Below are 22,524 nucleotides of genomic sequence, written 5' to 3'. Positions count from 1 at the left end.
GAAGTGAAGACCGATGATACATGCAAGCGCGCGGTGAAGACCTTTGGTACATGATGAATGACAGTCCAAAAGTCAAAATCCCCCGTGTCGATTTCCGCCATCGTATGCACATCCCCACCCTCCAACCCACCCGCAAAAATGGATCCCAAAACAGACCTAAAAGAGACAAAAGTCCTCAAACTCTTCGCCAACGTCTTCGACCTCAAACCCGTGGACCATTCCCCCGCAGCAGCCAGCCGGGGCAAATCGGCGTCCATCGCGGTCGAGGAACACGATGCCGAAGCGCCGCAGCGTATTTTAGTATCACGGCAACGGGCGCTGACGGAGGCTCAATTATTGGAGGAGGTTGCGGCGAGATGTTGGAATATCACGACGGAGTATGTGAGGTTGTTTAGGGCGAGTCGGCCGACGCAGACGGAGGAGGGGGCGGTGGGGGAGGTGAAGAAGGCGGAGAGGAGATTTCAGGATTTGACAAAGGTATGGGTGGTTTGAAGGTTTGGTGGGGGCCATTTTTCTGATCAGTGTAGTGATGGGGCGCGGATCGTTGACGTCCGTGCGAATGTTTTAGGCGATGGGTATTTCCCGCCAAGTGCTCGACGAGACATACCGCACGGCGATACGGTCCGCAAATCGCGACGTGACTGCTTTCTTCGATGGCCGCGCAGGCTACATTCACGAGCTGCAGAGACGCGGGGTCGACCGGGTGCGCAGAGCATATAGGGAGCGATTCGCAGATGCTGTTGTTGCACATCTGTACGATGCTCAGGTAAGTAAGAGTACCTACAATCTACTGGATGAAAGAATGGTGCGGGTGTGAACACATCGCCATCCGCTTTTTCCCGAGTAGAAGAATAGGGACGAGGTCACCGGAATCATGACAGAAATGCACATAGCGCAAGTGAAAGACATGAATGCGCATATATATGAGCTCAAACGCGAGTGTCATCGGCGTACGGCAGCGATTTCGAAATTGAGGGGCAATCTGGCGAGGAAAAACGTTTTAATGCGTCGTCATGGGGTTTATGAGAGTGAGGTATGTGGAACGTGTGCGCATTTGTTTGTGAAATGTTCAGGATTCTATGCTAAACGGAGAGCAACTCAACCAGCTCACAGCACACATAACCGACGACCGCCTCAAAAACGACGACACAATCCTCCTCCTCCAGCGCGCCGTCCGCCAACGCGAAGAAAAAATTGCGCTGATCATGGAAGACATCAACCGCGTCAAAGCTCTCACCGAAGACCGGCAGCACGGGCCGCCGCGGAAACGCACCGCCGACCGAGCCATCGCACAGGGCGAGTCGCGATTGTCTCGTCATGGACCTGGGGGGGTGAGCGCGGGTCGCCGGTCGGCGAGGCAGCAGGTCTCGAGCAGGTTTCCGGCGATGGGGGGCGGGGTGGGCTTGCGGGATTATGGGATGTCGGCTGCGTCGAGTGTATTATTTGAGGATACGGCGACGCTGGGAACGGATGAGAGTGGTGGATCCTCCAGCGCTGCGTCGACCACATCTGACGACTCGGAGGAGCCTGAGGCGTGTTTGTTGGATAGGATGATGGCCGATGTGACGGCGCAGTATGAGGCGCAGGTTGAGAATTTGCAGAGTACGCATGCTGCGCGGGTCGCCGTGCTCAGGCGGGACCAAGAGCTGATGGCTGAGGAGCTTGAGATGCAGTATCGGAGTCTTAAGGAGGGGATGATGGGTGAGGAGGTGGTGAAGAGTCAGATTCGGGAGATGATGGAGAGGGAGGGGGCGGTTCGTGATGTTGCGCGGCGGTTGTTTCCGAGAGGGTTGCAGCCGGGGAGGAAGGAGATTGGCATTCAGTGTAGTTTGGACCCTTTTACATAGATTAGAGGTAGCCGTCCTGCAGGTTAGAAGTAGTAGACGGGCTTGCCGACGGTGGGTTCGGCCAGGAATTTGGGCAGAGACGCAGATGGTACACCAAAAGTGTTGCGATGACATCCTCAAATGCTGTGCCGAAATTGCAAACTTGCGCCTAAAATGTGCTTGATACTACTGAGGGTTGTTATTACATGGGAATTGTACGATGTACATATCTTACGAGCGAATAATAATAAGAGAACTACGTAGAAAGACCCGAGGGAACATCCAAAATGGTGCTAGTGTGGCGGAATCACAGAGCCCACGCATATATTGCCGCGCTGAGAATCTGCAGAACCACAATAGGGCTTGATAACGGCACCCTCGACTCGCCGCCGCTGTGAGCGAGCGCAGCGACCCCCTTATCCTTCAAGCCCAGCGATTTTAGATTCAGCGAATCCACCTTGGCTTGCCCCGCCCCATCGTCCCCACCTATATACAACGCCGTTCCATCATTATCCATCTCCAAGGCCACCACATTGATGAACGTGGTCACAATCTGACCCCACAATTTCCCCGTCTGATCGTACACCAGTACGCCGCCAGCTCCCTGCAGCGCTACGTAGATATCGCCGGTTACTGGGTGGGCTGCTATCGATGCGACGACGGGCCGGTCGGCGGGTGGATTGGGATACGAGGTGGAGTTGAGTGAGATGAGTGGGACTGAGGTAGCTGGAATGTCCTTTGGATCACGCGACATTGGATATTTGTGGATGTTGTTTGATGAGTTGAACCATTCGGCCACGTACAGGCTGCCGGTCGTCTCGGAAGCCCAAAGCGATTGAATGGTTCCACCAAATTGGCGGACAAGCGTGAGGTTGCTGCCAGCGTCTGGTGGGTCGGCACTTAGTGGACGGACGACTGGAATCCACCATAATCGGCCGCTTTCGCTCCCAAAGACGCCGCCTGCAGCGTCCACCGACGTGAGTGAGGTGAGGGCGCCTGATGTGCCGTTCAACGGAACCACTCTTGGCGGGTGGTTCGGGTCGGGAGTTTGGCGAGGGCTCAACCACCAGTAGGTAAGGACCTCAATCCCAGTATCCCGGGCTAGGAACAACAAGTTTTCGTTGGTTTGATGCGAGACGTGCTTCACGCCCATGGCTGAGTATTGGGCGGTATCGTTGCCCGTCCACGCCCAGAAGAACGGCGCAGACGCATTTGTGTAACTTATCCATACTTGGTTCTGAGTTTGGTTCCCTGGCGCTTTTCCCGTCACCATCAAGCCGTTGTTTTCCAGTCCCAGGGCCGTTACCGTTGCTAGCGGCAAGTTGCCGAAAACATACTTTTCAGAGCGGAAGTACGCCAACGCTTGTGCGTCGACCGTTGGCGGTGGAGTCAGAAGAGCGAGTCCTGCGCAGACGGTTAACAGGAGGGCCTGTATACGTAGCGCCTCCATTTCGGTGAGAGAGTGTCGTCCGTTACAGAGAGCACCGATAAGGGGTAGTTTGAGAGGTCGTTGGCGAGAGTGGGTTGATGCCTTGCCGACTTCCAAGTTCACGACGTGAGGGGAGAAAGGCAAAAGCGACCGCACGCACGCCGGCCGTTTTTTTGGTGAGTCACAGTGAGTCATTGGGTGAGTCACAGCGCCAAGCCACTTCCGTCAACGGGGTCTTGCTCCTTCCCCCCCCTGCACTCTGTCCATGCGGAGTGCCCATTTTGGCAGTCGGACCCCTAAAAGCTGCCCTCTCATTTATGCCCAACAGGACTGCCGCCCTACGTCTCCTTCGTCGCAACTTGGTACCTACTCGCCTTCGTACTCCCACTACACTTCCCTTGCTTGCTTCATCCGGCCTGGCATATCCCACCCGCCCACTTTCGCCCTTCAAAGTCACAACACCGTCCCGTCACACTTCCACTGCTCACGCCAAGATGACGGCCGATCCAGCAACGAAGGCCGCCGCACTAGCTGAGCTCAAAACTCTCGAGGAGGCGTGCCGTGTACGCATCAAAGAGGCAAAGAAGAATAAGGACAAGGACGCTGAGATGAAGGGGATCGAGGAACTGAAGGAGATCTCTAAAAAGAAGACAGAGCTGTTGCCACCAAAAAAGAAGGGAGGAGAGAACAACCCTGCTGCTGAGAATGCAGGGCAACAACAACAACAACAACAACAACAACAACAACAACAACAACAGCTACCAGCAACAGCACCAGAGCAAGGAAAGTCTGCTGACGACGAAGTAAAGACTTTTACCCTTAAGACGCCGAAGGTATGTTCACGAGCGAACGCATTTGCGAGCGTTAACGAGCGCGAGCGGAGCGAGTTCTTGCGCCAAAGCCGCAATACCCCTTTACCACGGCTCCAGCGAGCGTCAGATCTTGGCGAGCAAAGCGAGCACCACATTGCGACAAATGCGCAATACTCCCCTCAACCACCCAGTCCAACCTCCTTGTCGCGAGCGAAGCAAGCAGGGTATGGTTCAACCATCCGACCATCCAACCACCAAGCAATCCATTGATATCTTTGCTCCGCCTCATTCATCACCATCTGACAATCATTTTCTGATCGTAGGGAACGAAAGACTACAACGAGAAGGACATGGCGATCCGCGAACACATTTTCTCAGCAGTGATCAAAATATTCAAACGCCACGGAGCCGTCACCATTGACACCCCGGTCTTCGAACTGAAGGAGATCCTCTCTGGGAAATACGGGGAGGACAGCAAGTTGATCTATGATCTGGAAGACCAGGGAGGCGAAAAGTGCTCACTGAGATATGACCTTACCGTTCCCTTTGCACGGTACTTGGCGGAGAACGGAGTGTCCAATTTGAAGAGGTACCACATTGCGAAAGTTTACCGAAGAGATCAGCCCGCGATGAACAGGGGTCGCATGCGAGAGTTCTACCAATGCGATTTCGACATTGCCGGTGTCTACGACTCCATGGTGCCTGATGCCGAGGCTGTGCGCGTCATGTCAGAGATCCTGTCAGGGTTGAACATTGGAAACTTTACCATCAAGATCAACCACCGAAAGATTCTGGATGGCATGTTTGAAGTCTGCGGGGTGCCTGCGGACAAGATCCGCACGATATCTTCTGCTGTTGACAAGCTGGATAAGATGTCATGGACGGATGTCAAGAAGGAGATGGTGGAGGAGAAGGGTCTGGCAGAAGACGTGGCTGACCGGATAGGACAGTACGTGAAGCTGAAAGGTATGGGAGGAGAATCGTTTGAATCGGCCAGAGACGATTAGAAATTTGTATTCACATTGTAACTATGTCATTCGTCCGTTAGGCGCCAAGGAGCTCTGCGACACTCTGGAGGCTGACGAGAAGCTGACGGGCAACGCCAATGCAAGGACTGGTATCGCTGAGATGAGGACTCTGCTGGGATACCTGGAAGTTTTGGACGTACTGCCCCGCGTCTCCTTTGACCTCAGTCTTGCACGAGGACTGGACTACTACACGGGTGTCATTTACGAGGCTGTCATTACTGACTCACCAACAATGCAGAGTAAGCGTCATGTCTTGCCCGGACGTGGGAGTTCTGACGACGGTATGCTAACCTCACTGTTTACAGACGGCGAACCAGTCGGCGTCGGCTCCGTCGCCGCCGGTGGTCGATACGACGATCTCGTCGGCATGTTCTCCGGCAACAAGAAGATCCCTTGTGTCGGCGTCAGCATCGGCGTTGAGCGCGTCTTCGCCATCCTCTCCCAACAACGCAAAGCCGCCGACATCAAATCCACTGCCACACAAGTCTACGTCATCGGTGCCGGCGAAGGGTTCCTCGCCGACCGCTTACGCATCTGCACAGAGCTGTGGGACGCCAATGTCCCTGCCGAGACCATGTTCAAGGTCAAGCCGCGCAACCTGACGGTGCAGTTTGAGGCCTGTCACAAGGAGCAGATCCCGTTGGCGGTTATTGTTGGCAAGCAGGAGATTGAGCAGGGGATATTGAAGCTGAGGAGGATTGTGAAGAGTGGGGAGATGGGCGGGGATGCGCAGGAGTTGGAGACGATTGTTAGGCGCGAGGAGTTGGTGCAGGAAGTTAAGAAGACTTTGGGCTTGAATTGAACGGCGTCTGTATATGTAGACTTAGCCTGTCATAGAACCGTCGTAGTCCTTTTCTAAATCTCATCATCGCACACTTGTGTCCTTGCAAGTCGCAGCGCTTCAACGGGCAACGCTCAAACGCTCTTCTAAACCACTCGTTGGACACATATTTTACATCAAAACTATACACATATGTATGATACACACGAACAAACATGTATTCTTACGTCCAGCCAAAATTAATGTTGCAGAAAGAGACAGTTTTCGGGGGCATTAAATGATAATAGATACTCCTCTCGCCAAAACATCCGGCCGATGCAGATATTGGCTAGTCCTAATTCCTCAACACCGCAACCTGATCGCCCCGCAGCAGCACAAGCGACGGAACCGGGTTGGTATAAACGAAAGGCAAGGAATTACCCAGCGCCTGGTTCGGCGGCCTGAGCAGCCCCACAGGGATACTGCTATGATCCGCATCAGGCACCGCAGCCCCATTCGCATGTTTCTCCGTGTCGGCCTCAAACGCGAGGTGGCGGTAGAGCTCGCCGTACGTTTTTCCCTTGAATGCGTTGGGGATGGGTGTGAATTTGAGGAAACTGCGTTGGGAGGCGGAGAGGTCGGGTTCGGATTCTGGGGTTGGGCTGCCGCCGTTCTGTGAGGCCGATGGGGTGAAGGGCTCGGAGAGATTGCTGGGGTTGTAATCGCCGCAGAAGGCTTTGACGATGTCGATGATGGCTGGGTTCTGATACACCGCATACACGAAATTGTCCAGGAGGGCAGACACGACGGTGTACCCGGCCGCATACACGGGTGAATGCAGGTGGTCGATGATAGGCGCGGCGGATTGCAAAGCATGCAGGAAACGGATATTTTTCCGATCCAACAACTCCGTGACGAGAGTCACATACGGCGTCTCCCGCACGGGTTTGGAGTGCAACTCGGTAATCTCGATCTCCTCGCCCATTTTGATTGTGTCGTCTTGCTGGGTCTCCTCCGCCGCGTCTTGTTGCTGGTTCTCGTGTAGCTGCTTCACGGGTCCGACGATGCCTTGCGATTCATCGCCGTTTTCGCCTCCGCCTACTATGTCCTGCGCGTGGGTGTTTACGGGCACACCGCACGATGCCAGGATCTGGTGGACAACGTGGGTCGTCATCACGGCCGCGCTGTCGGCGAAGGACGTGGTGAGGTCGTCAGAGGTTGTGTCCGAAGACCGGCTCTGCGCCGGGTTGTTGGCGAACGCGTTTTCCGGCTTGGAGAGGATGCAGATCGTTCGCGCATACTCGATGCCGGTGCGGAGCATGTCGTCGCGGCGGCGACAGTCGGCTACCATGTAGTATATTCCTGGGAACACGGCGAGGTTATGGCTGAACTCCTGGTCTGAGGGCTTCTTTGGCCCGACGATGAGGATGTCGCGGATATGCTGTGACGATAGGGAGACAGACCGGAGGGTGCAGAGGAAGCGGAAGAGTGGTTGCTCGCCGGCGCACACGATGATATGATCCCTCAAGTGTGTGGCGTCGTCCACCAGGCACTCAGATACATTCGTTCGTTGAATTCGGAGAAGATGGCAAACGGGTGGTTGCTCGGATGCGGTTGCGGTGTAAGGTGCTTCAGGTCGGCCTTGGAAGGTCTCCTGCTTGATCTGTACCATGGGGTCTGGGTGGCAGTCATCCAATGGTGGAGCTGGTGGAGTTGGAGGGCCGTTCAATACAGTGGCAGTGGCAGGCTGGTTGCTCGCATGGGATGTTTTCCTCATTCTCATGGCACCGTTCCGGTCGTCTTCGTCGCTTTCATCGTCCGAAGCATTGATGATGTTGTAACTCGGCGCCGTGAGCGTAGCTGCGGACGGTTGATTCAGCCGCGTATTGGCTTGGCTTTTGCGTTCCTCGTTGCCTGGCGGGTCGATATTGACCGTCACATCGAGGCACTCGTCACGGATCCCATACTGTCTCAAGGAGTTCCGCAAGTTCTCCGCGGTCATTCTCCCTATTCTGTCGACTTCTTCTCGAACATTGGCAATGTAATAACATACATCGCCTTTCTGGATCTTGTAGTTCCGTCCAGGGTTCAACAGTAAAGAACCGGCAGCGTACTCGCGCTCGTTGTTCCACGACGGTAGGGTGTTTCGCCCGTGTTCTGGGACCGCATCGGTAGCTGACGAAGGTTCCGGGCTGATGGCGAAAAGAGTGACCTGAAACTCCACGTACAGATACCACGAGACCCACGTAAAACTGCGACCCACGAATATAGGGTTTGCAGTATCAGTGTAGATCTCATTGGCGAGGCCGTCCGAGTACTGGAACTCCCAAGGATAGACGCACTGAGTGGAAGGGTTTGATTGGAAGATGAGGTTCAGGATCAAGGTCGACATTCCGGGATAGAGCGAGTTATAGGCAATCAGAACTTGTTTGATTTGATCGACGCAGATGACGACCCGCGCCATCTGTTGGAAGGCGGCGGTTTCGGGAAGGAGAACTTCGGCGTACAATGGTACTTTTGGGTTATGGATATGGAAGGACCACGCCGCCAAGGTGGTGTGTTGGTCCTCCTCGAACCAATCGGTCGCGTTTCGATGTGCGAGAACGAAAGCCGCGGCGGCGTCTTTCGATTTCATCCGTCTAAAATCGCTTTCATTCAACGGCGTTCCCTGAATATAGGTCGTGCATGATTTGTAGAAGGGGAGGGTCAACAGAGATTCGACCGCTCGCGGCGCTTCCTTTGAGCCAACTAAAATGAGGTGCGTGTCGGTTGAGTTGTTGTTTCGTATGTCAAGGAAACCGTTTAGAAGGTCTTGAACACGATTGGCGTTGGTAAAGTTCCCGATGAGAATAATATGCTGATTCCGGCCAGGTACATAGGTCTTACTACTGTCCTGATTCAGTCGCCACGCCTCCAAGAAGTCGCCGATGAGACCGGGAATCAGTGTGAGGATAAGCACAATGAAGGCAATCGTAATCAGCCTCGATACCCAGTGAGACGGTGATATATCTCCATAACCGATGGTGGAAGCGGTCACGAATGAGAAATACAGAACGTCGATGGCTGTGTAGGTTGTACCGGCGAAGGCCAGCTCAGCCCACTGGAACGCGCACATCATCGAGAAGAGGAGCGCCAGAATGAGAACGAAAAGGTTTGTCAACTGTTGCCGAACGGGATTGATCGCCACGGCGCCGCTATCTGAATCGATGGAAGCGTGTGCTCCTAGCACTCGGAGAGCACGCCAACGGACGTACCAAACCCGTAAGAAGTATGGCACGTAAAGGTTTTGGCCTGAGAATAGGAGGTGTAGTTCATGAGTTCAATGCACCAGGGAAGGGAAGGTACAAACGCACCAGACCATGCATACCATTGGGGAGAAACAAGCTCACTATGAATGGCACAGCCGTCAACAGGTCGAGTAATGGCTCCACGGAGAACAGCGCTTTTCGTTTCTCTGCCGTGCCGACAATGCGCGTCAAGAAGGATCCCAGGTTGTACACGCTGCACACCACTAATGCAACCCACAACCATCTCGGGCGCGAAAAGAACAGCCATGATGGCGAGACATCCGTGAGAGGGGCAGACACGGATATCTGATCGATGTACGCAATGCACATCAAGCAGTCAACCAGCAAGTCGATCCAGACAAAGAACATGACAAAGTGCTTGTTCTTCGGCAGCTGGCGGATGTTCTTCACGTAGCTCTGCGCATGGAACTTGGCATTGAGGGCTTGGAACGGCTTTTGTTTCTCCATCGGTCTCGTTTCTCGGTTGCTGGATTTTCGAATGTAGTAGTTCGTGCGGACCAGTGCGAGCCCGGTGGTTTTATGCACATAAGGCCTGGGTACCAAGGAATGCGTTTTCGAGTTTTCGCCATGTTTCGTTTCTCGAACTTCTTCGCAGTCTCCATCGAGGCCTTCGAGGGCAGCGATAAGTTTCTCCCGATCATCGATATTCCCGTCCGAATCAACCATAATGTCCTTTCGATAGTGCCGAGGACCGACGGTTCTGTCCTGACGAGCCGGCCTCTGCCGTGCGCGGGCTCGGTTGTCGGTTAACAGTTGGTTGAGGAGCCCACCGGCCGGCCTCACAGGCTTCTCCTGCTCCCGGGTTCCCCTGTAACCGGCTTCTCCTGATTCCGACATTGTTTCCGTGTTTCTGAGTTTGTCCAGAGTTAGCTATCTATGGAGTGGGGAGCTTTTGCAAGCGACTCAATGCAGGGCCTTGCCAGACCCGAAAACCTTTTTCCTCCTAGGGTGCAGTCCCACCCAAAAAATCGCAGACCTTTGGAGTCGGGATTCTGGAGACGCGAGGAGAACATGACGTCACCTTCCATTTGGCGCGTCATGCATGACTCAGGGCTCCGTCCGTGACCGCGAACCTCTTTAAAAGCTTATACTGTACGTGGCAAATATGATTTCCCCCCCCCCCCCCCCCCAGCAGCACTGGGCTCCTACATACATATAATAACGTTTTCGTGTAACAGACCGAGTACGTATGGATAAAACATTCGAGGTGGACTGCTTTTTTTTCAGCTCATCCCGTCGGTAAGCAACGCTCGGAGCCCACATTCCTGTTCATGTACATTCGATTACGCCTCACTTCGACTTCTTCGTTTCGCGTCGTGGAGGTCCTGGTGTGGGTGTGTCGGCGAACAGGCGACCCAGGAGTAAGATGAGCTGCAGATAAGAAGATATTGATGAGTACCGTCCAGCAGTTGCATACACATGCGGTGATATGTGTAGCTTACCACGAAGCCCCCGGCGCCAATATATGCCCATTGCTCGACCCTGGGTTTTCGACAGAAATGCATGAGTAAACCCATACATATCAGTTCAATCATGACTGTTGGGTGTCCAAACCTCAGAGTCCGCAATGTTTGCGCAAAGTTGACCAGGTGAGATCCAAGCCCTCCAACTATAGATGTATGCGGTGAGAATGAATGCATGGCCATCCGGCCGTACCCCCCGTATCCCACTTACTCGTCCCCAGAATGTGGCCGCCCACAGAGAAGGGTGAATACCAAGCGTTCAAGGGCTCCACCGACCGCCACCGTTCTTCAGTCAGATATTCCACCACATCAGCAGCCGTTCGTCGAACTTCCATAGGCCGTGCCGTCTTATTCAGAACATGATAAATTGTCGGTAACCTATAGACGTCATCAGGGAATCAGTTTCAGAGCTTCTACGTGCCATTATGGAGAAGTGAAACGCTACCGTGATATCATAAACCTAGCAGATGCCACTGGATTCGCATCTACATCCACACGACCGAGGCTCAGTTCAGGGCGTTCCTTGTGGAGCTGGGCGGCTGCGTTTTCGTATTCGGAGGTGAACCGCTGGCAAGCCCCGCACCATTTCGCGTAACTACAGGAGGTTGCGGTATGAAGTGAGAAACCTCGGCTCGTCCCTCCTAAAGTGCATTTCCCCCCTTTGAACGGAAAAGTGATTCTAAAGGGGTCTTGACCAAACTTACAATTCGACAACCCACTCCCGTCCTTCCAATTCTGAGTCCAGGTCGGAGTCCGTGAGATCAACCACATGGTTGCCTGCTTTCGCGGCGACCGAAGCGAGCGATAGGAGCGCCGCTATGAGTATCAGCACGCGCTTCATGCTGGAGTTGTTACAAGATCGTAGGTTTTCTTCTGGAGGACGACTTCTGGGGCTATCTGTGGGTTCTGAACAGGCTGTGAATTTGAAGGGGAACGTCAAATCAAACGTCAATGGCAGCGGTCGCATTCGGACGCGTTCCGGACTCGATGCTTTTCCTGGAACGCTTTCTGGAACGGCAACACAATGGCACAACCGACCCTCATCAATCCCTCAACTGCGACAAAAGCCATAGCGGTGCAAAAGCACATGCTCTCAAGGCTGCTCTATCCCAACCCCGTGTGTCTGCTGACCGTAAGCGCGCGAGTTCCACTGGAAGCGACCACGACCGAGACGACAGGGGAGGCTGGCGATGGGCTGGGAACTTGGGCGAGGAATGTCATGACGATATCCTGGTTGACGGCGATCGATAACCAGGGTCATTTTGTCAGTTCGATGAACTTGAATCGCCATACTTGGTCTCTCCTGCAGCATACGAACACTTTTGGTACGAAACTTTACAACTAGTTCAACTGGAGTTTTTACGATGGACGCAATATTAAATCCAAACGATTATGCTTATTTGCATAGTGCTGAATGTTCCGACGCTACGATCCGAGGAGCTGGTGCTTTCCATTGGATCATGCTCGGGGAAGGTCAAGGACAAATTCGAAGAGTTTGCAATACCCATCTGCAAAATTAACTACACGAAACTAGAATGGGAGCCGACAGAGGATGAAGATCCGCCACTGATCGCCATTCAGGGCACCGTCGCGCATCTTTTATGCGAAATCGAAGACATATCCGAACGGGATGGACATGCTATACTATTCTGTCGCATCACTGAAGCATACGCACAGGAGAGCGTATGGGATGGTCGAAACTTTGGATCGAAGGACGATCCCCTTCTGTCTTTCCTTGGAACCAAGCGATTTGCCACAATGATACCGCCATGAACCACTTCCCACATGGAACTGGAAGAGGCACAGCTTTATGTTCCCTGGCTGGCCGTTCGGCGACCATCAATTTTTTGATGCCAAGGTCGATCGCGACGATGCGTCCGCTTATCCTTGTCCGCGCGCTTAATCCATACATACTGCGTGTTCGGTTTACCTTGAAACGCAGGCAGCTCGGGATCCGAACTGCCGTGGGACAAACTCTATTTTTCTTTCGGTAGCGTTCATATGGGCCTCGTATTTCGCACGATGATATGTTCGCTTTTCTGACGGGGTAGCTTTGGGTGTCGGGCGTGGCCCTGAGGGGATTGACGTGGGGGTTCCGAGAGGCGATGCTTCCATCCTCTAAAACTGCCGCACATGGCACCATCTTGCGGGAATTGTAGTTTGTAGGCCGTATTTCGGGCCTACTAGTCGTTTGCACGTAGAATAATTTGGGGCAAAGCTGCCAAACCCCACGTTGCCTTATCAGGCATGGACCAGTTTTCGGTGGTGACGTAATACCAAATGAACCATGTCCGTCTACTTCCATTTCCCAAATCCTTTCCCACCTTTCCATTTTCCCATTCCCCATCCCTTGTGCTTTCCCCAACCCTTGCTCTTGCCCCATCCTTTGTGCTTCCTTCCGTAGCGTTTGTGCTTTCTGCCGCCCATCCCGCCCATGAGAGCCATTCCGCCCATACCCAGCGCCATGCCGGGAAGCATACCGCCGCCGCCGAACCCGCTAGAACCATGCGATGGTCCATGGCCGTACCCGTGGCCACCATATCCACCCCCTCCATGACCGCCTCCCCCGCCCAGCAAGGCGCCCAGGCCACCCAGGCCGCCTCCGGAATGACCGTGTTGAGGCTTCAAAACGCTTGATAACGCGTAGATCCCGGCTGCGCCCATAGCCAGTTTTCCGAGGCCTCGATCGTCAGAGCCGCCAGGCGGGACATTCTGCTGATACTGCGGGGGCTGCTGTTGCTGCTGATACGATTGGTATTGCTCCGGCGTAGGGGCAAAGTTCTGTGCAGGTGCCTGCTGCGAGTAGTTTGGTGGTCCTCCAGCTGCGGCTCCAACGCCGTATGCAGGCGGCAATTGCGAGCTTGGAGCGTTGGGAAGAGGACCTCTGGGATCATTCCACGAGGATTGTCCGGTGCTAGTATCTGATATGATGTGTTATGTATGTTAAAACCGGAACTCTGAGGCATAGTCTAAGCAAGAACGCGCGACAACTTACCGACGAAGAAATATCTTTGGTAGTTGGCATCCCATTGGGTTATCCAACTAAGTATACATTTAGGAAGGGAAGAATGAGACCAAGGTAGCTCTGATGTCGGCGATGGATGCTGCACCTACCCTGGTGGAAGAGGTCGTGAATCGTTCATCGTTCAGCGAAAAGAAGGATGTCAAAAGTGTGATGGCGTGCGAGGTCGACGAATGTGATGTTCCAGGGGCTCCCACCGCCTAAACGACCGTAAATATGTGCGGCTGATTCTCTGTACGTCCTGACGTTTGAAGTAGATGTTGATATTGATATCAGATCGCTTGGCTGCTGTGGCTTGGATGAGGCTGGATGTTCCTTGGCGACTGGCGAACTTGGCAGCTTGGCACAACGTAAGTCATTTCATCCCAGTGGTCTGGTCAGCGCCATCAGCGCGCTTCGAAGACGTTTCGAGTTGGCAGAGAAACCCCAGAATCCTCTGTAAACCTAGATAGATCGACTACACTGAACCGCGCAACGCAACCCTGACGTTGGCAGATTTCTAACCTGGCCTCGAAACACTCTGGAATCACCTCTGTGCTTGTAGTGCGAGCCTCGACTTTTCGAACAATTTGCTCCAGTCTCAAACAGCCATGGCTCTCGGTTCCGAAACGTACTCGAAAGTTCCCAGGCCTGTCGTTCCCGGCGACAGGATACCACTCAATATCGAGGCAACGAGCGGGGTTACACCCACGAAAGTCCGAGTGGGGCCTGGTCTGCATCAGGAGGGTGGAGAGCTCGTGGCGGTGAAGGCTGGGCTTCTGCATCACGGGGCTGGGAACAGGTGGTGGGTGGACAACACTCAGAAGCGGGTATGTGTGTTTGGGACTTTTCACACGTCGTTTGGGAGGGTACTCTCGCTCATTACCGTTTTTTCTTCGTGTAGTATGTCCCAGCAGTAGGTGATTCAGTCCTAGGAACAATTGCAGCTCGACACGGCGAGTCCTTCTCAGTAGACATTGGATCGGCGCACCGAGCCATTCTTCCCATTCTCGCCTTTGAAGGAGCTACAAAAAGGAATAGGCCAAATTTGGAAGTGGGCACATTGATCTACGCACGAGTCAACGTTGCGAATAAGGACATGGACCCGGAACTGGAATGTATAGATCTCAAGACTGGACGGGCGGGCGGATATGGGGAGATCAAGAAGGGTTATGTCGTGCGCTGTTCGCTGAGGACGGCTAGGATGTAAGTTAGGACACGGTGACCGCCAATATTGGAAGTTCCTTCGTTTGAATATTCTGACGCTCCTTCTCCATATGCAGGCTGCTCGATTCGAAGAACCCGATCTTTGCGTCACTAGCAGGGGCATTCTCTTTTGAGACAGCAGTAGGATTGAATGGTCGCGTGTGGATAAACGCCGGGAAGCCTGCACAAATAATAGCAGCTAGCCGGGTGATACAAGCGGCGGACGGGGCGGCTGCGTCGGATATCGAGAGGAAGGTCGCGCAGGAGCTCCGAAATTTCGCGAACTCGATGGATACCAGCTGATAATGTTCAAATTGGATGGTCCCGGTGGCCCCTCGCTCTACTCTACGGGAGGATTGGCGTGTACGGGAAGGGCAGAATGGGATCGCTGGTGTAGATAATGTAGATACCTTGTGACAACCTCTGAATGCTCATATTTATTATCTATATCTTTCTTGATGGGCGTGCGAAAACCATCGAATCCGACGAAAAAGCCTACTTGGCAGTCTTCCTGTTGCACATACCTTCGAATCCGATGGATAACAGGGCATTTCTCCAAAAACGTCATTAAGGCTTAACGGTAAACAAGCGCAAAAAAAAGGAGGAATGTGGAGAGAGCCTGCAATGTGACAGCTGCTGTCAATGACCTCAGCGAGCAAACGCCTTCAATCTGAAAGTCATCTTTCCGTGCAGTCAAAGGCAGTCGAGCTGCTCTGTTTATTAGCACCCGTCCACTTATCTAGATTCCTGACATTGTAGGATGGACTGCTGCTAGCCGTCCTTATCGTCGTAGCTTCACAGGACGCTTTCCTAACATTGTGCATTTTCCCTCAACAGAGCTCTGCTACAATGGAGACCTTTGAAGAGGTAACCGATACCACTTTTGGAACTTACGCATGCATGATACTGGAGCCTGTTCTTTGGTTCTGTGGAAGCAGCGACACCAACATGCCGCATCGGCTTTGGAGAGATTCTTCGATCGACGAACTACCGACACCAAGGTCGTATTCACCGGCGGACGCCACATGCACCTGCACATGGGCGTCCTTCGCGCTGCTTCTGGATATTTTGCTAGCTTAGCAGATTTCAAGGAATGGCAACATGCTGAGGAGATCAGGAAGCACGGCAGCACAGCCACTCGTCGTTCGCGTAACACCTCCATCACTTACGAGGTCAAGGCGGAAGACATCACGGACGAGCCGGACCTTCTCCGCCGCCTTTTCCTCTATTCATACACTCATCGACTCGCGGACTTGGATCTCACAGTGGAGAACGCATTCTGCTTCGTCAAACTGGACGACTTTCTAGCCCTCAACGAAGGACTGGACCTTAAATTCTTCATCACCAAATGTCTTTCTGACCACGCAAAAGCCTCCAGGAAGGAATTTGCCTCCAAACTAGTCGACTCTTTCGAGCGCTCGGAGGTCCAAGCTGACCTTATGCTCGCCATCTCCAAGCCCCTGATCTTCCTGGAATCAAAGGAATTCGACGCCTACCCTGAAAGTCTCGAACCTCGATGCCTGGACGTGTTCGAAGTCCCCACCCTCTGTCTCCCGGTCTTGTGGGTTCTCATGGCCAACAAGCACGGCTTGAAGTATGATGCGCTGCAGATTCGTATGGAGATTCGAAACGCGATCGGGGAGAATGTCAAGCTTTACCTGACGGAGCCGGCTTCGAAGTGGTTTGGGTACCCATCCGAGGGATTCAACGAGGCGTTTGACCTTTTATACGGCTCGGTGGAAGTAGGTGGAGACATAATCATTTAGATAGCGGCCACGAGGAGGAAGGGGAGGGCTAGCTGTTTCTGTCGGAGGAATACCTGAGTCGATGAGGGGGGAGTGAAAGTAGATCCTTTTCTGTCTTGCCCTAGTAGTAGGATAGGTTCGGCGGGGATTTGTTTGCAATGGTTGTGGCATCGTTGTGTCCCAATTCGAGGACTCTTATTTTTATCATGTGTATTTATGAGAAAAGAGTTTCTGGTGAATTTCAACTGCCGGAGCTCTCTGTATATATGGTTGTCAAAGGCATACTTAAGTTGCATGAGAACCCAGAACTTGCGACGTCTGTGAGTTGAGAATGCACTGCGCACTTGATGGGAATTCGACAGCGCGGGACCTGTCAATGAGCACATGCCAGTGCCAGTGTACGAATTTTCAGGCGTCCCCGAAAACCACAGTCCTTTCCGTCTGGCCCCGCATTTTTGAATCCGTCTCCCAACCCAACAGCAAACAGCGAACCACCATTTGAAAGCAGATCGAACCCTGTTTCGTCAGAGATTCAATCCTCACAGGCCACCGGAAGCAACTCGTAAGGGTAAGGACAGAGATCAAACAACATATCCCTCCCCTGGCATCGCCTGCGGTGAGCAGAACGTAGTGCACGGTTAGTTTGCCCTGGGAGCCCCAGCGTAGCGAGTTCCACCAGAGCGAACGCCTTCGCGAGTGAGTCCCGCTGCTCAGGCACAACTCTAGCGAGCGAAGCGAGTAGTACATGTTAGCGACAGCGAACGGCGACCGAAGCGAGGCCCCTCTTCACTGTAAGCGCCAGCGACCGGTCGTTCTTAATAGACATCGGCCAATATCCTCGCCGCAAGCAAAGCGAGCAGGATGTTGTTCAACCATCCCCATCGTCCAACCCCTCATCACTTCGCTCGTGCATCACCCCATCAACCAACCTCCTGTCGCTTCGCTCATTCTTCAGCCATACTTATGGGTTTGGTTTTCCGTAGGTAAAGCCGGTATGCAACGAGAAAACGGCCAGTGCGAGTGTCGCTACCCGCCCACCCGCCCGAACTTCAGCCAGCACCTGAACGCCAGCATGGACGATTATCGGGCGGCCCCTATGAGCGGCAGCGACGTTGTTGGAACCATGGGTAGTAACAGCAAGGTAACAGTGGCACAAGCTTGATAGAGGGAATGGCGTCTATGGATGGAATAAAAGCTCACTAATCCTAACTTTGCGATCTCTCTGTAGCCTCCTAGTCGGATGTCAGGGCTTGCAAAACTCCTCGACCGCAAAACAACTGACACCAGGCTTATGTTCGAGGGTGGATGTGACATGTATCTCCACATGCCTATTCTTAGGGCAAAATCGGGGTACTTTGCCAGTTTGTCCGAGTTTGTGAAAAGGCAGAATGCGGATGGCAGCGAAACTTTGTTCTACCAAGTGGCCGCGGCTGACATCACCGATCAACCTGAAGTTCTGCGCCGCATTATACTCTACCTGTACACCCACCGCCCATCGGACCTCGCCATCACAGTCAAAACAGTGTTCTGCTATGCCAAATTGAGCGATTTTCTCGATTTATCCGACCCACGCGACATTATGACCTCCGTTGTCGATTGCCTACTCCACCAAACTGAGCCATGCTGCTATCCGATGCTGTTCCGCGCGTTCCAGCGTGCCGAACTACCTGTCGACAACATGCTCCATATTTTCAAGAAGATCATAGACAAGCAGGAAGCTGGTGGCGACGAGATCTGCCGAGTGACCATGTCGCTTCCTGTGCTGTGGCTCATGGCTGAAGAGCACGGGATGGAGGTTGATGTCCACCAACTAAGGAAAGGAGCTCGATCGGCAATTGGGAAAGTCGGGAGGTTTCGTTTGATCGAGGCTTCAGAATGGCCCTCGGAGTGGTTTGAATGTGATTTACCGTGCTTCAACGAAGCGTTTGAGGATGTATATGGAAGGCTCAGGGCCACATGATGATAAGCCAATCGACGAACAATAAGAGGAAAACACTTCCTTGCTACTATATACAAACTCCACGGAAAGATGGAGCCGTTTTTCACCGGCGTATGGCCATTTCTAGACCCTGGCCGATCTCATATCATAAGTGTACATATTTCCTATGAAAAAGAACTTCAGTATACAACCTAGCAGGACGCATCTTCAAAACCCTCACATATGAGCACGGCGTTGGTGCATCTGTGACAATAAGAAAGAGCAGCTGCATTTACAGAGCTGCATACTGTGAAGTGCTTCAATGTGACCGGCTTTTGATAGCGCCAGCCACGAAGTACGATCCTACACTTTCGCAAGAGCCTGTTGTCTATCCTCAATTGGTATAACAGATTTCTCCTCATATGCGTTCGAATGTGGAAGGGCCCTTTGTGTTTGTCTAAAGACTCGAGCTTCGGGCGGATGAGAACCTACGGATATCGGCCTTTCCGGCGGTCAAGTTCTGACGCCTGCGGAAACTATTACATGAAGTTCTGTCGTTCAATCGCTCGTTGGCGTGTGCGTGAAATCGGACGGAAAGCACGGTCAGTGCGCGAGGGATACGACAGCGCGTCGCCGCAGTGACATAAAAGGACGCTCGTCAGTGGTGAACCGCAAACCAATGGGCAGCCCCTTGGGAGGTGCAATTCCCTACTGATAAGGGATTAAAGGTCTGCGTCATTTCACCACCCGGCCGATCTCGAGAAGGAAGCACTGTTGCAAAGTCTCAGTTCCAGGGCGTCACCATTCGCCATTATCGACTTCACCGTCAACTTCACGTCAACGTCGTTCCCGCGCGAAACCAATCGCGCTCAGCATCCTCATCATAGAGAAGAACCTGAAATCACCCGAGCGTTTTGATTGGTGAAATAACCCTTTGACTGCCGTCACATCGAAATTTCGTCTCTCCCTTCTGGCTTTTGAGAGTCAGGGGCGTAAAACAGCTACCACTTTGGGACCATCGGATGGCCACGATGGAGCAACCTCACAAACACACTAGCGAAACGGACACGAGGCCAGGACCTGAAAATGCCGAACCGAGCTCTATGCGTTCGGAAGATCGAATCGCTGGAATCGATGATGGGTCCGAAGAGGTAGCGAGGAAACCAAGTGTCGAAGAAGACGCAACGAAGGACAAGAAAATCTTTGGACTTGAAAAGAGAGTCGCTGATTTGGAAGCCCATATCAAGGTATTGACGTGGCCTCAGAATGCTGTTGCAATGGTATCCGAGAATTGAAGTGGCTTCTGGCGCGGCTAACATGCCAATGTACGCGCACAGAGAATGACCGAGCGACATGGACGTGATACGGAGATTGCCAGTGAATCGATCACGAAAAAGAATGAGCAGATTGATGTGATGAGGATCAAAATCAACCGTTACGAATTTGCCGTCAAGGAAGCAATCCTCTTCCTGGGCAAACCTATGCTGAGTTACGAAGAATGGCTGAATCGGGGCACGCTGAGCGAGACTTCCTCGCAATCTCAAACCCCGATGCCACCGGGGACTCCCGGAGGGAACTTTAAAGGGGCACAACTGGGGATTGAGGGCAGAGGTCGGTCGTTTGTGGACAATATGAGCGACATTAGTAGCAGCAGTCCGTCCAAAATTCAGCCTACTCCAGCCCAGATGGCTGAGAAGCAGCAGCTGCAGGCAGCATCGAATTTCGACAGCTTCACTTTTTCCGCCAAAAGGGTGGCCACAGCGGCCGGCATGCCCCCGAATTTCGAAGTGCAGATGATGGAATGCATGAGATTGGCGCTGAACTACTTGAAGAACGCTCAATCGTCGGTTTTGGCTATGATACCAGGCAAGGCAAAATCGAACGAAGAATTGCCTAGGCTGAACGTCGAGGGAGATGAGACCAGCACAGACTCGACAACACCGGCTGGAGGCCATGGACGCGGATCCGTCGATTCAACTGCGGAAATAAATGAAGCGAAAATGCTGGGTCCTCCAGGAACGTCAACGAGAAGACAATCCGCCTCAGACGTTGGGATTTATCGGCGGAGTGCGTCCGGAGAACTGCTCGTGAGTGGAACGCAAACGCCTACTCTGGCGTCCAAAGTGGGCAGGTCGGCCGCCCACGAAAGGCACGTCTCAGCTCAAAAGGCCGCCGCCGCTCTCTTCCATGCCGCGACTTCATTACCAGAAGACGATGAAAGCGATTTAGCCACCAATCCGCAACGCGCACCCAGTGCGCCGAGCACGCCAACCTTGAGTGGTAGATGTAGTAATTGCAGAGAAATGCAGCTAAAGATGCATCAGCACCAGAATACGATTGAAGCTTTGAAAGGCGACATCAATGATCTCGCTGACCAGCTAGAGGAGGAGCGGACCGTGCGGGAGAGGATTCAATTGAGCAAAGACATATTAGATCAAGAGCTCGAGGAACTCACGGCTCAATTATTCGATCAAGCAAATCGAATGGTCGTTGACGAGGCGAAAATGAGGGACGAGTTGGAGCAATCCAACCGGCAGCTTCGAGGAGAGCTTGGCGAGGTTGTACAGAATTTCCAACGGCGTGACGATGAACTTCGCGCCATGCGTACTGCTTTGCGGGCTCTAGAGAACGCAAAGTTGAGATCTAATTCAGTATCGAACATCACCGGACTCAGTGGGCTCAGCCCCACCTCACCTCTAGGGTCTTTGTCGAACCTTACGGGTGGTGGAGCATATGGAAACACGGGCTCGTTGAGACGAGCGAGCGCGCGTCGAGGCTCCGTCATCGGTTCGCCGTATGGGTCGAACCCTACGTTAGCGATGCAACAGATGAATCCCAGTCTCATCGTCGACGGCATCATTTTTTCAGAATTCCAAGATCACGTCAAGGAAGCCGTGTCCTCTTCTGCGGTCAACAGCAATGCCGCAGGCGCAACCAACTTCATTAAACGGTGCATGGCTGAAGATGTTGAGCCATGCCTGTTCTATAGCTACTCGCAAGAGTCTGGAGGACTTTTCAAGCACTCAGCAGGACTGAGTACTTCCGGGAAACGGAAACTCTTGGAGAATGTTATTCGAGGATGGTGTGATATCGCTCGCCATTGGTCATCAAATTCGACGCTTTCGCCACACTCCCCAGGCAATCAGGCCCAGGTCGGCATACCGCGCAATGCGGCGTCCGGGACGTCGTCACATCAGAACAAGCCTCCACCAAAAGCCAAATGCCTCACATGCACCCTGACACGTGACTGCGAATTCAAGATTCGCTTTGTTCCTCCCCAACCGGTGTCCGTCAGAGGATCAATCAATAATCTCTCATCCTCACCATCATCCGGGACCCTTATACCACCAACAGACGCAGCATGGAACCCCATTTGCCGCTTCTGCCGGGACCGCGTGCTCGCCGCCCTTGAGTTCTTTGCGTTCCTCGCTCACATCCGCGAGGGCGTCAAACAAGGCGCGACGTTATTGGGGATGTTTCGTCAGGCGCTATGGCTTCGGCGGCGGATGGCGATATGCAGGATCGGCAGCAGTGCGCTGTTTGAAGGGGACGTGGGGGCTACGGGATACACCGGCGGCGGGGGGGGTCGCTTCGAAGCTGGTGGCGAATGGGAGAAGTGGGTGCATATTCTGCCGTGACCTAGCTAATCTAATCTAATTCATGCGGCGGGACTTCCGCGGCGCCTTGAAATCATATACTATCACTTCGAACCACGTACGACATGGGAAGGTGGAACCACAGTAGCTTCCTCTGTTAGGCCCATCTAGTCGTTTCATCAGAACCAAGCAGCTGACATCTACCGTCGAATGCGCTGTGGAGTGGTACTGCTCCTGACCCATGTCTGCCTAGCAGGCCATCCCATGAGTAAGAACGCCAAGTTCATCGCTTTATACACAGCGCTAGCGAATGGGGCCAAAGCTTCAAAGCATATCTTGATTTCGAAACTTCCGGTTGTCCAGTCGAGGTGACCAAAAATGTATTCGAAACAATAGCCCTCTGGGCAGGGATGGAGAAGAAAAGAGGTTGTA

The 22,524-nt window shown here is 53.2% G+C and overlaps 11 protein-coding genes across 11 annotated transcripts; 7 read left to right on the top strand and 4 right to left on the bottom strand.

Annotated features, from left to right (window-relative positions):
• Positions 1-73: 73 nt before the first annotated feature.
• On the top strand, positions 74-2,023 carry EV422DRAFT_514450 (uncharacterized protein). Its single transcript, XM_053069242.1, has 4 exons — positions 74-477; positions 569-766; positions 848-1,033; positions 1,107-2,023. The coding sequence occupies exons 1-4, from the start codon at positions 139-141 to the stop codon at positions 1,845-1,847; spliced, it is 1,464 nt and encodes a 487-aa protein (XP_052929329.1). The 5' UTR covers positions 74-138; the 3' UTR covers positions 1,848-2,023.
• EV422DRAFT_514447 (uncharacterized protein) lies at positions 2,024-3,373 on the bottom strand. Its single transcript, XM_053069241.1, has one exon. The coding sequence runs from the start codon at positions 3,274-3,276 to the stop codon at positions 2,134-2,136; it is 1,143 nt and encodes a 380-aa protein (XP_052929328.1). The 5' UTR covers positions 3,277-3,373; the 3' UTR covers positions 2,024-2,133.
• Positions 3,374-3,863: 490 nt separating this feature from the next.
• On the top strand, positions 3,864-5,897 carry EV422DRAFT_491929 (uncharacterized protein; the record flags this gene model as incomplete). The annotated part of the gene is made up of 3 exons (XM_053067572.1): positions 3,864-4,088; positions 4,391-5,033; positions 5,116-5,897. 3 exons carry the CDS (start codon positions 3,864-3,866, stop codon positions 5,895-5,897), a joined length of 1,650 nt encoding a protein of 549 aa, XP_052929327.1.
• Positions 5,898-6,210: 313 nt separating this feature from the next.
• Positions 6,211-10,000, bottom strand: EV422DRAFT_563684 (uncharacterized protein; the record flags this gene model as incomplete). The annotated part of the gene is made up of 2 exons (XM_053072102.1): positions 6,211-9,146; positions 9,223-10,000. 2 exons carry the CDS (start codon positions 9,998-10,000, stop codon positions 6,211-6,213), a joined length of 3,714 nt encoding a protein of 1,237 aa, XP_052929326.1.
• A 283-nt stretch (positions 10,001-10,283) lies between these two features.
• EV422DRAFT_514442 (thioredoxin-like protein) lies at positions 10,284-11,579 on the bottom strand. The gene is made up of 6 exons (XM_053069240.1): positions 11,331-11,579; positions 11,072-11,221; positions 10,838-11,004; positions 10,718-10,772; positions 10,606-10,645; positions 10,284-10,534 (listed from the first exon to the last, which is right to left on the bottom strand). The coding sequence occupies exons 1-6, from the start codon at positions 11,465-11,467 to the stop codon at positions 10,454-10,456; spliced, it is 630 nt and encodes a 209-aa protein (XP_052929325.1). The 5' UTR covers positions 11,468-11,579; the 3' UTR covers positions 10,284-10,453.
• A 71-nt stretch (positions 11,580-11,650) lies between these two features.
• On the top strand, positions 11,651-12,399 carry EV422DRAFT_563682 (phosphatidylinositide phosphatase SAC1like protein putative; the record flags this gene model as incomplete). Its single annotated transcript, XM_053072101.1, has 2 exons — positions 11,651-11,951; positions 12,035-12,399. 2 exons carry the CDS (start codon positions 11,651-11,653, stop codon positions 12,397-12,399), a joined length of 666 nt encoding a protein of 221 aa, XP_052929324.1.
• A 522-nt stretch (positions 12,400-12,921) lies between these two features.
• Positions 12,922-13,769, bottom strand: EV422DRAFT_563681 (uncharacterized protein; the record flags this gene model as incomplete). Its single annotated transcript, XM_053072100.1, has 3 exons — positions 12,922-13,547; positions 13,622-13,668; positions 13,741-13,769. 3 exons carry the CDS (start codon positions 13,767-13,769, stop codon positions 12,922-12,924), a joined length of 702 nt encoding a protein of 233 aa, XP_052929323.1.
• A 205-nt stretch (positions 13,770-13,974) lies between these two features.
• Positions 13,975-15,346, top strand: EV422DRAFT_514436 (uncharacterized protein). The gene is made up of 3 exons (XM_053069239.1): positions 13,975-14,457; positions 14,532-14,833; positions 14,911-15,346. Exons 1-3 carry the CDS (start codon positions 14,239-14,241, stop codon positions 15,134-15,136), a joined length of 747 nt encoding a protein of 248 aa, XP_052929322.1. The 5' UTR covers positions 13,975-14,238; the 3' UTR covers positions 15,137-15,346.
• Positions 15,347-15,520: 174 nt separating this feature from the next.
• EV422DRAFT_514435 (uncharacterized protein) lies at positions 15,521-16,823 on the top strand. The gene has a single exon (XM_053069238.1). It carries the CDS (start codon positions 15,730-15,732, stop codon positions 16,597-16,599), a length of 870 nt encoding a protein of 289 aa, XP_052929321.1. The 5' UTR covers positions 15,521-15,729; the 3' UTR covers positions 16,600-16,823.
• Positions 16,824-17,650: 827 nt separating this feature from the next.
• EV422DRAFT_563678 (uncharacterized protein) lies at positions 17,651-18,538 on the top strand (the record flags this gene model as incomplete). Its single annotated transcript, XM_053072099.1, has 2 exons — positions 17,651-17,719; positions 17,807-18,538. The coding sequence occupies 2 exons, from the start codon at positions 17,651-17,653 to the stop codon at positions 18,536-18,538; spliced, it is 801 nt and encodes a 266-aa protein (XP_052929320.1).
• Positions 18,539-19,111: 573 nt separating this feature from the next.
• EV422DRAFT_514430 (uncharacterized protein) lies at positions 19,112-22,403 on the top strand. Its single transcript, XM_053069237.1, has 2 exons — positions 19,112-19,743; positions 19,834-22,403. The coding sequence occupies exons 1-2, from the start codon at positions 19,519-19,521 to the stop codon at positions 22,132-22,134; spliced, it is 2,526 nt and encodes an 841-aa protein (XP_052929319.1). The 5' UTR covers positions 19,112-19,518; the 3' UTR covers positions 22,135-22,403.
• The last annotated feature ends 121 nt before the right edge of the window (positions 22,404-22,524 follow it).

This window comes from Fimicolochytrium jonesii (assembly GCF_025526975.1).
Source record: "Fimicolochytrium jonesii strain JEL569 chromosome Unknown EV422scaffold_2, whole genome shotgun sequence".
Taxonomy (NCBI): Eukaryota; Fungi; Chytridiomycota; class Chytridiomycetes; order Spizellomycetales; family Powellomycetaceae; genus Fimicolochytrium; species Fimicolochytrium jonesii.
This window is presented reverse-complemented; position numbering and strand designations above follow the sequence as displayed.

Bases quoted from the DNA above. Each gene is read 5' to 3' on its own strand.
- EV422DRAFT_514430 (XM_053069237.1), top strand. From the start codon at position 19,519: ATGGCCACGATGGAGCAACCTCACAAACACACTAGCGAAACGGACACG. The intron at 19,744-19,833 runs GTATTGACGTGG...GTACGCGCACAG, and splicing joins ATTTGGAAGCCCATATCAAG to AGAATGACCGAGCGACATGG.
- EV422DRAFT_514450 (XM_053069242.1), top strand. From the start codon at position 139: ATGGATCCCAAAACAGACCTAAAAGAGACAAAAGTCCTCAAACTCTTC. The intron at 478-568 runs GTATGGGTGGTT...CGAATGTTTTAG, and splicing joins GATTTCAGGATTTGACAAAG to GCGATGGGTATTTCCCGCCA. The intron at 767-847 runs GTAAGTAAGAGT...TTTCCCGAGTAG, and splicing joins CACATCTGTACGATGCTCAG to AAGAATAGGGACGAGGTCAC.
- EV422DRAFT_514447 (XM_053069241.1), bottom strand. From the start codon at position 3,276: ATGGAGGCGCTACGTATACAGGCCCTCCTGTTAACCGTCTGCGCAGGA.
- EV422DRAFT_514442 (XM_053069240.1), bottom strand. From the start codon at position 11,467: ATGAAGCGCGTGCTGATACTCATAGCGGCGCTCCTATCGCTCGCTTCG. The intron at 11,005-11,071 runs GTAGCGTTTCAC...TGACGTCTATAG, and splicing joins GCTAGGTTTATGATATCACG to GTTACCGACAATTTATCATG. The intron at 10,646-10,717 runs GTTTGGACACCC...TCGAAAACCCAG, and splicing joins CAAACATTGCGGACTCTGAG to GGTCGAGCAATGGGCATATA.
- EV422DRAFT_514436 (XM_053069239.1), top strand. From the start codon at position 14,239: ATGGCTCTCGGTTCCGAAACGTACTCGAAAGTTCCCAGGCCTGTCGTT. The intron at 14,458-14,531 runs GTATGTGTGTTT...TTCTTCGTGTAG, and splicing joins TGGACAACACTCAGAAGCGG to TATGTCCCAGCAGTAGGTGA. The intron at 14,834-14,910 runs GTAAGTTAGGAC...CTCCATATGCAG, and splicing joins TCGCTGAGGACGGCTAGGAT to GCTGCTCGATTCGAAGAACC.
- EV422DRAFT_514435 (XM_053069238.1), top strand. From the start codon at position 15,730: ATGCATGATACTGGAGCCTGTTCTTTGGTTCTGTGGAAGCAGCGACAC.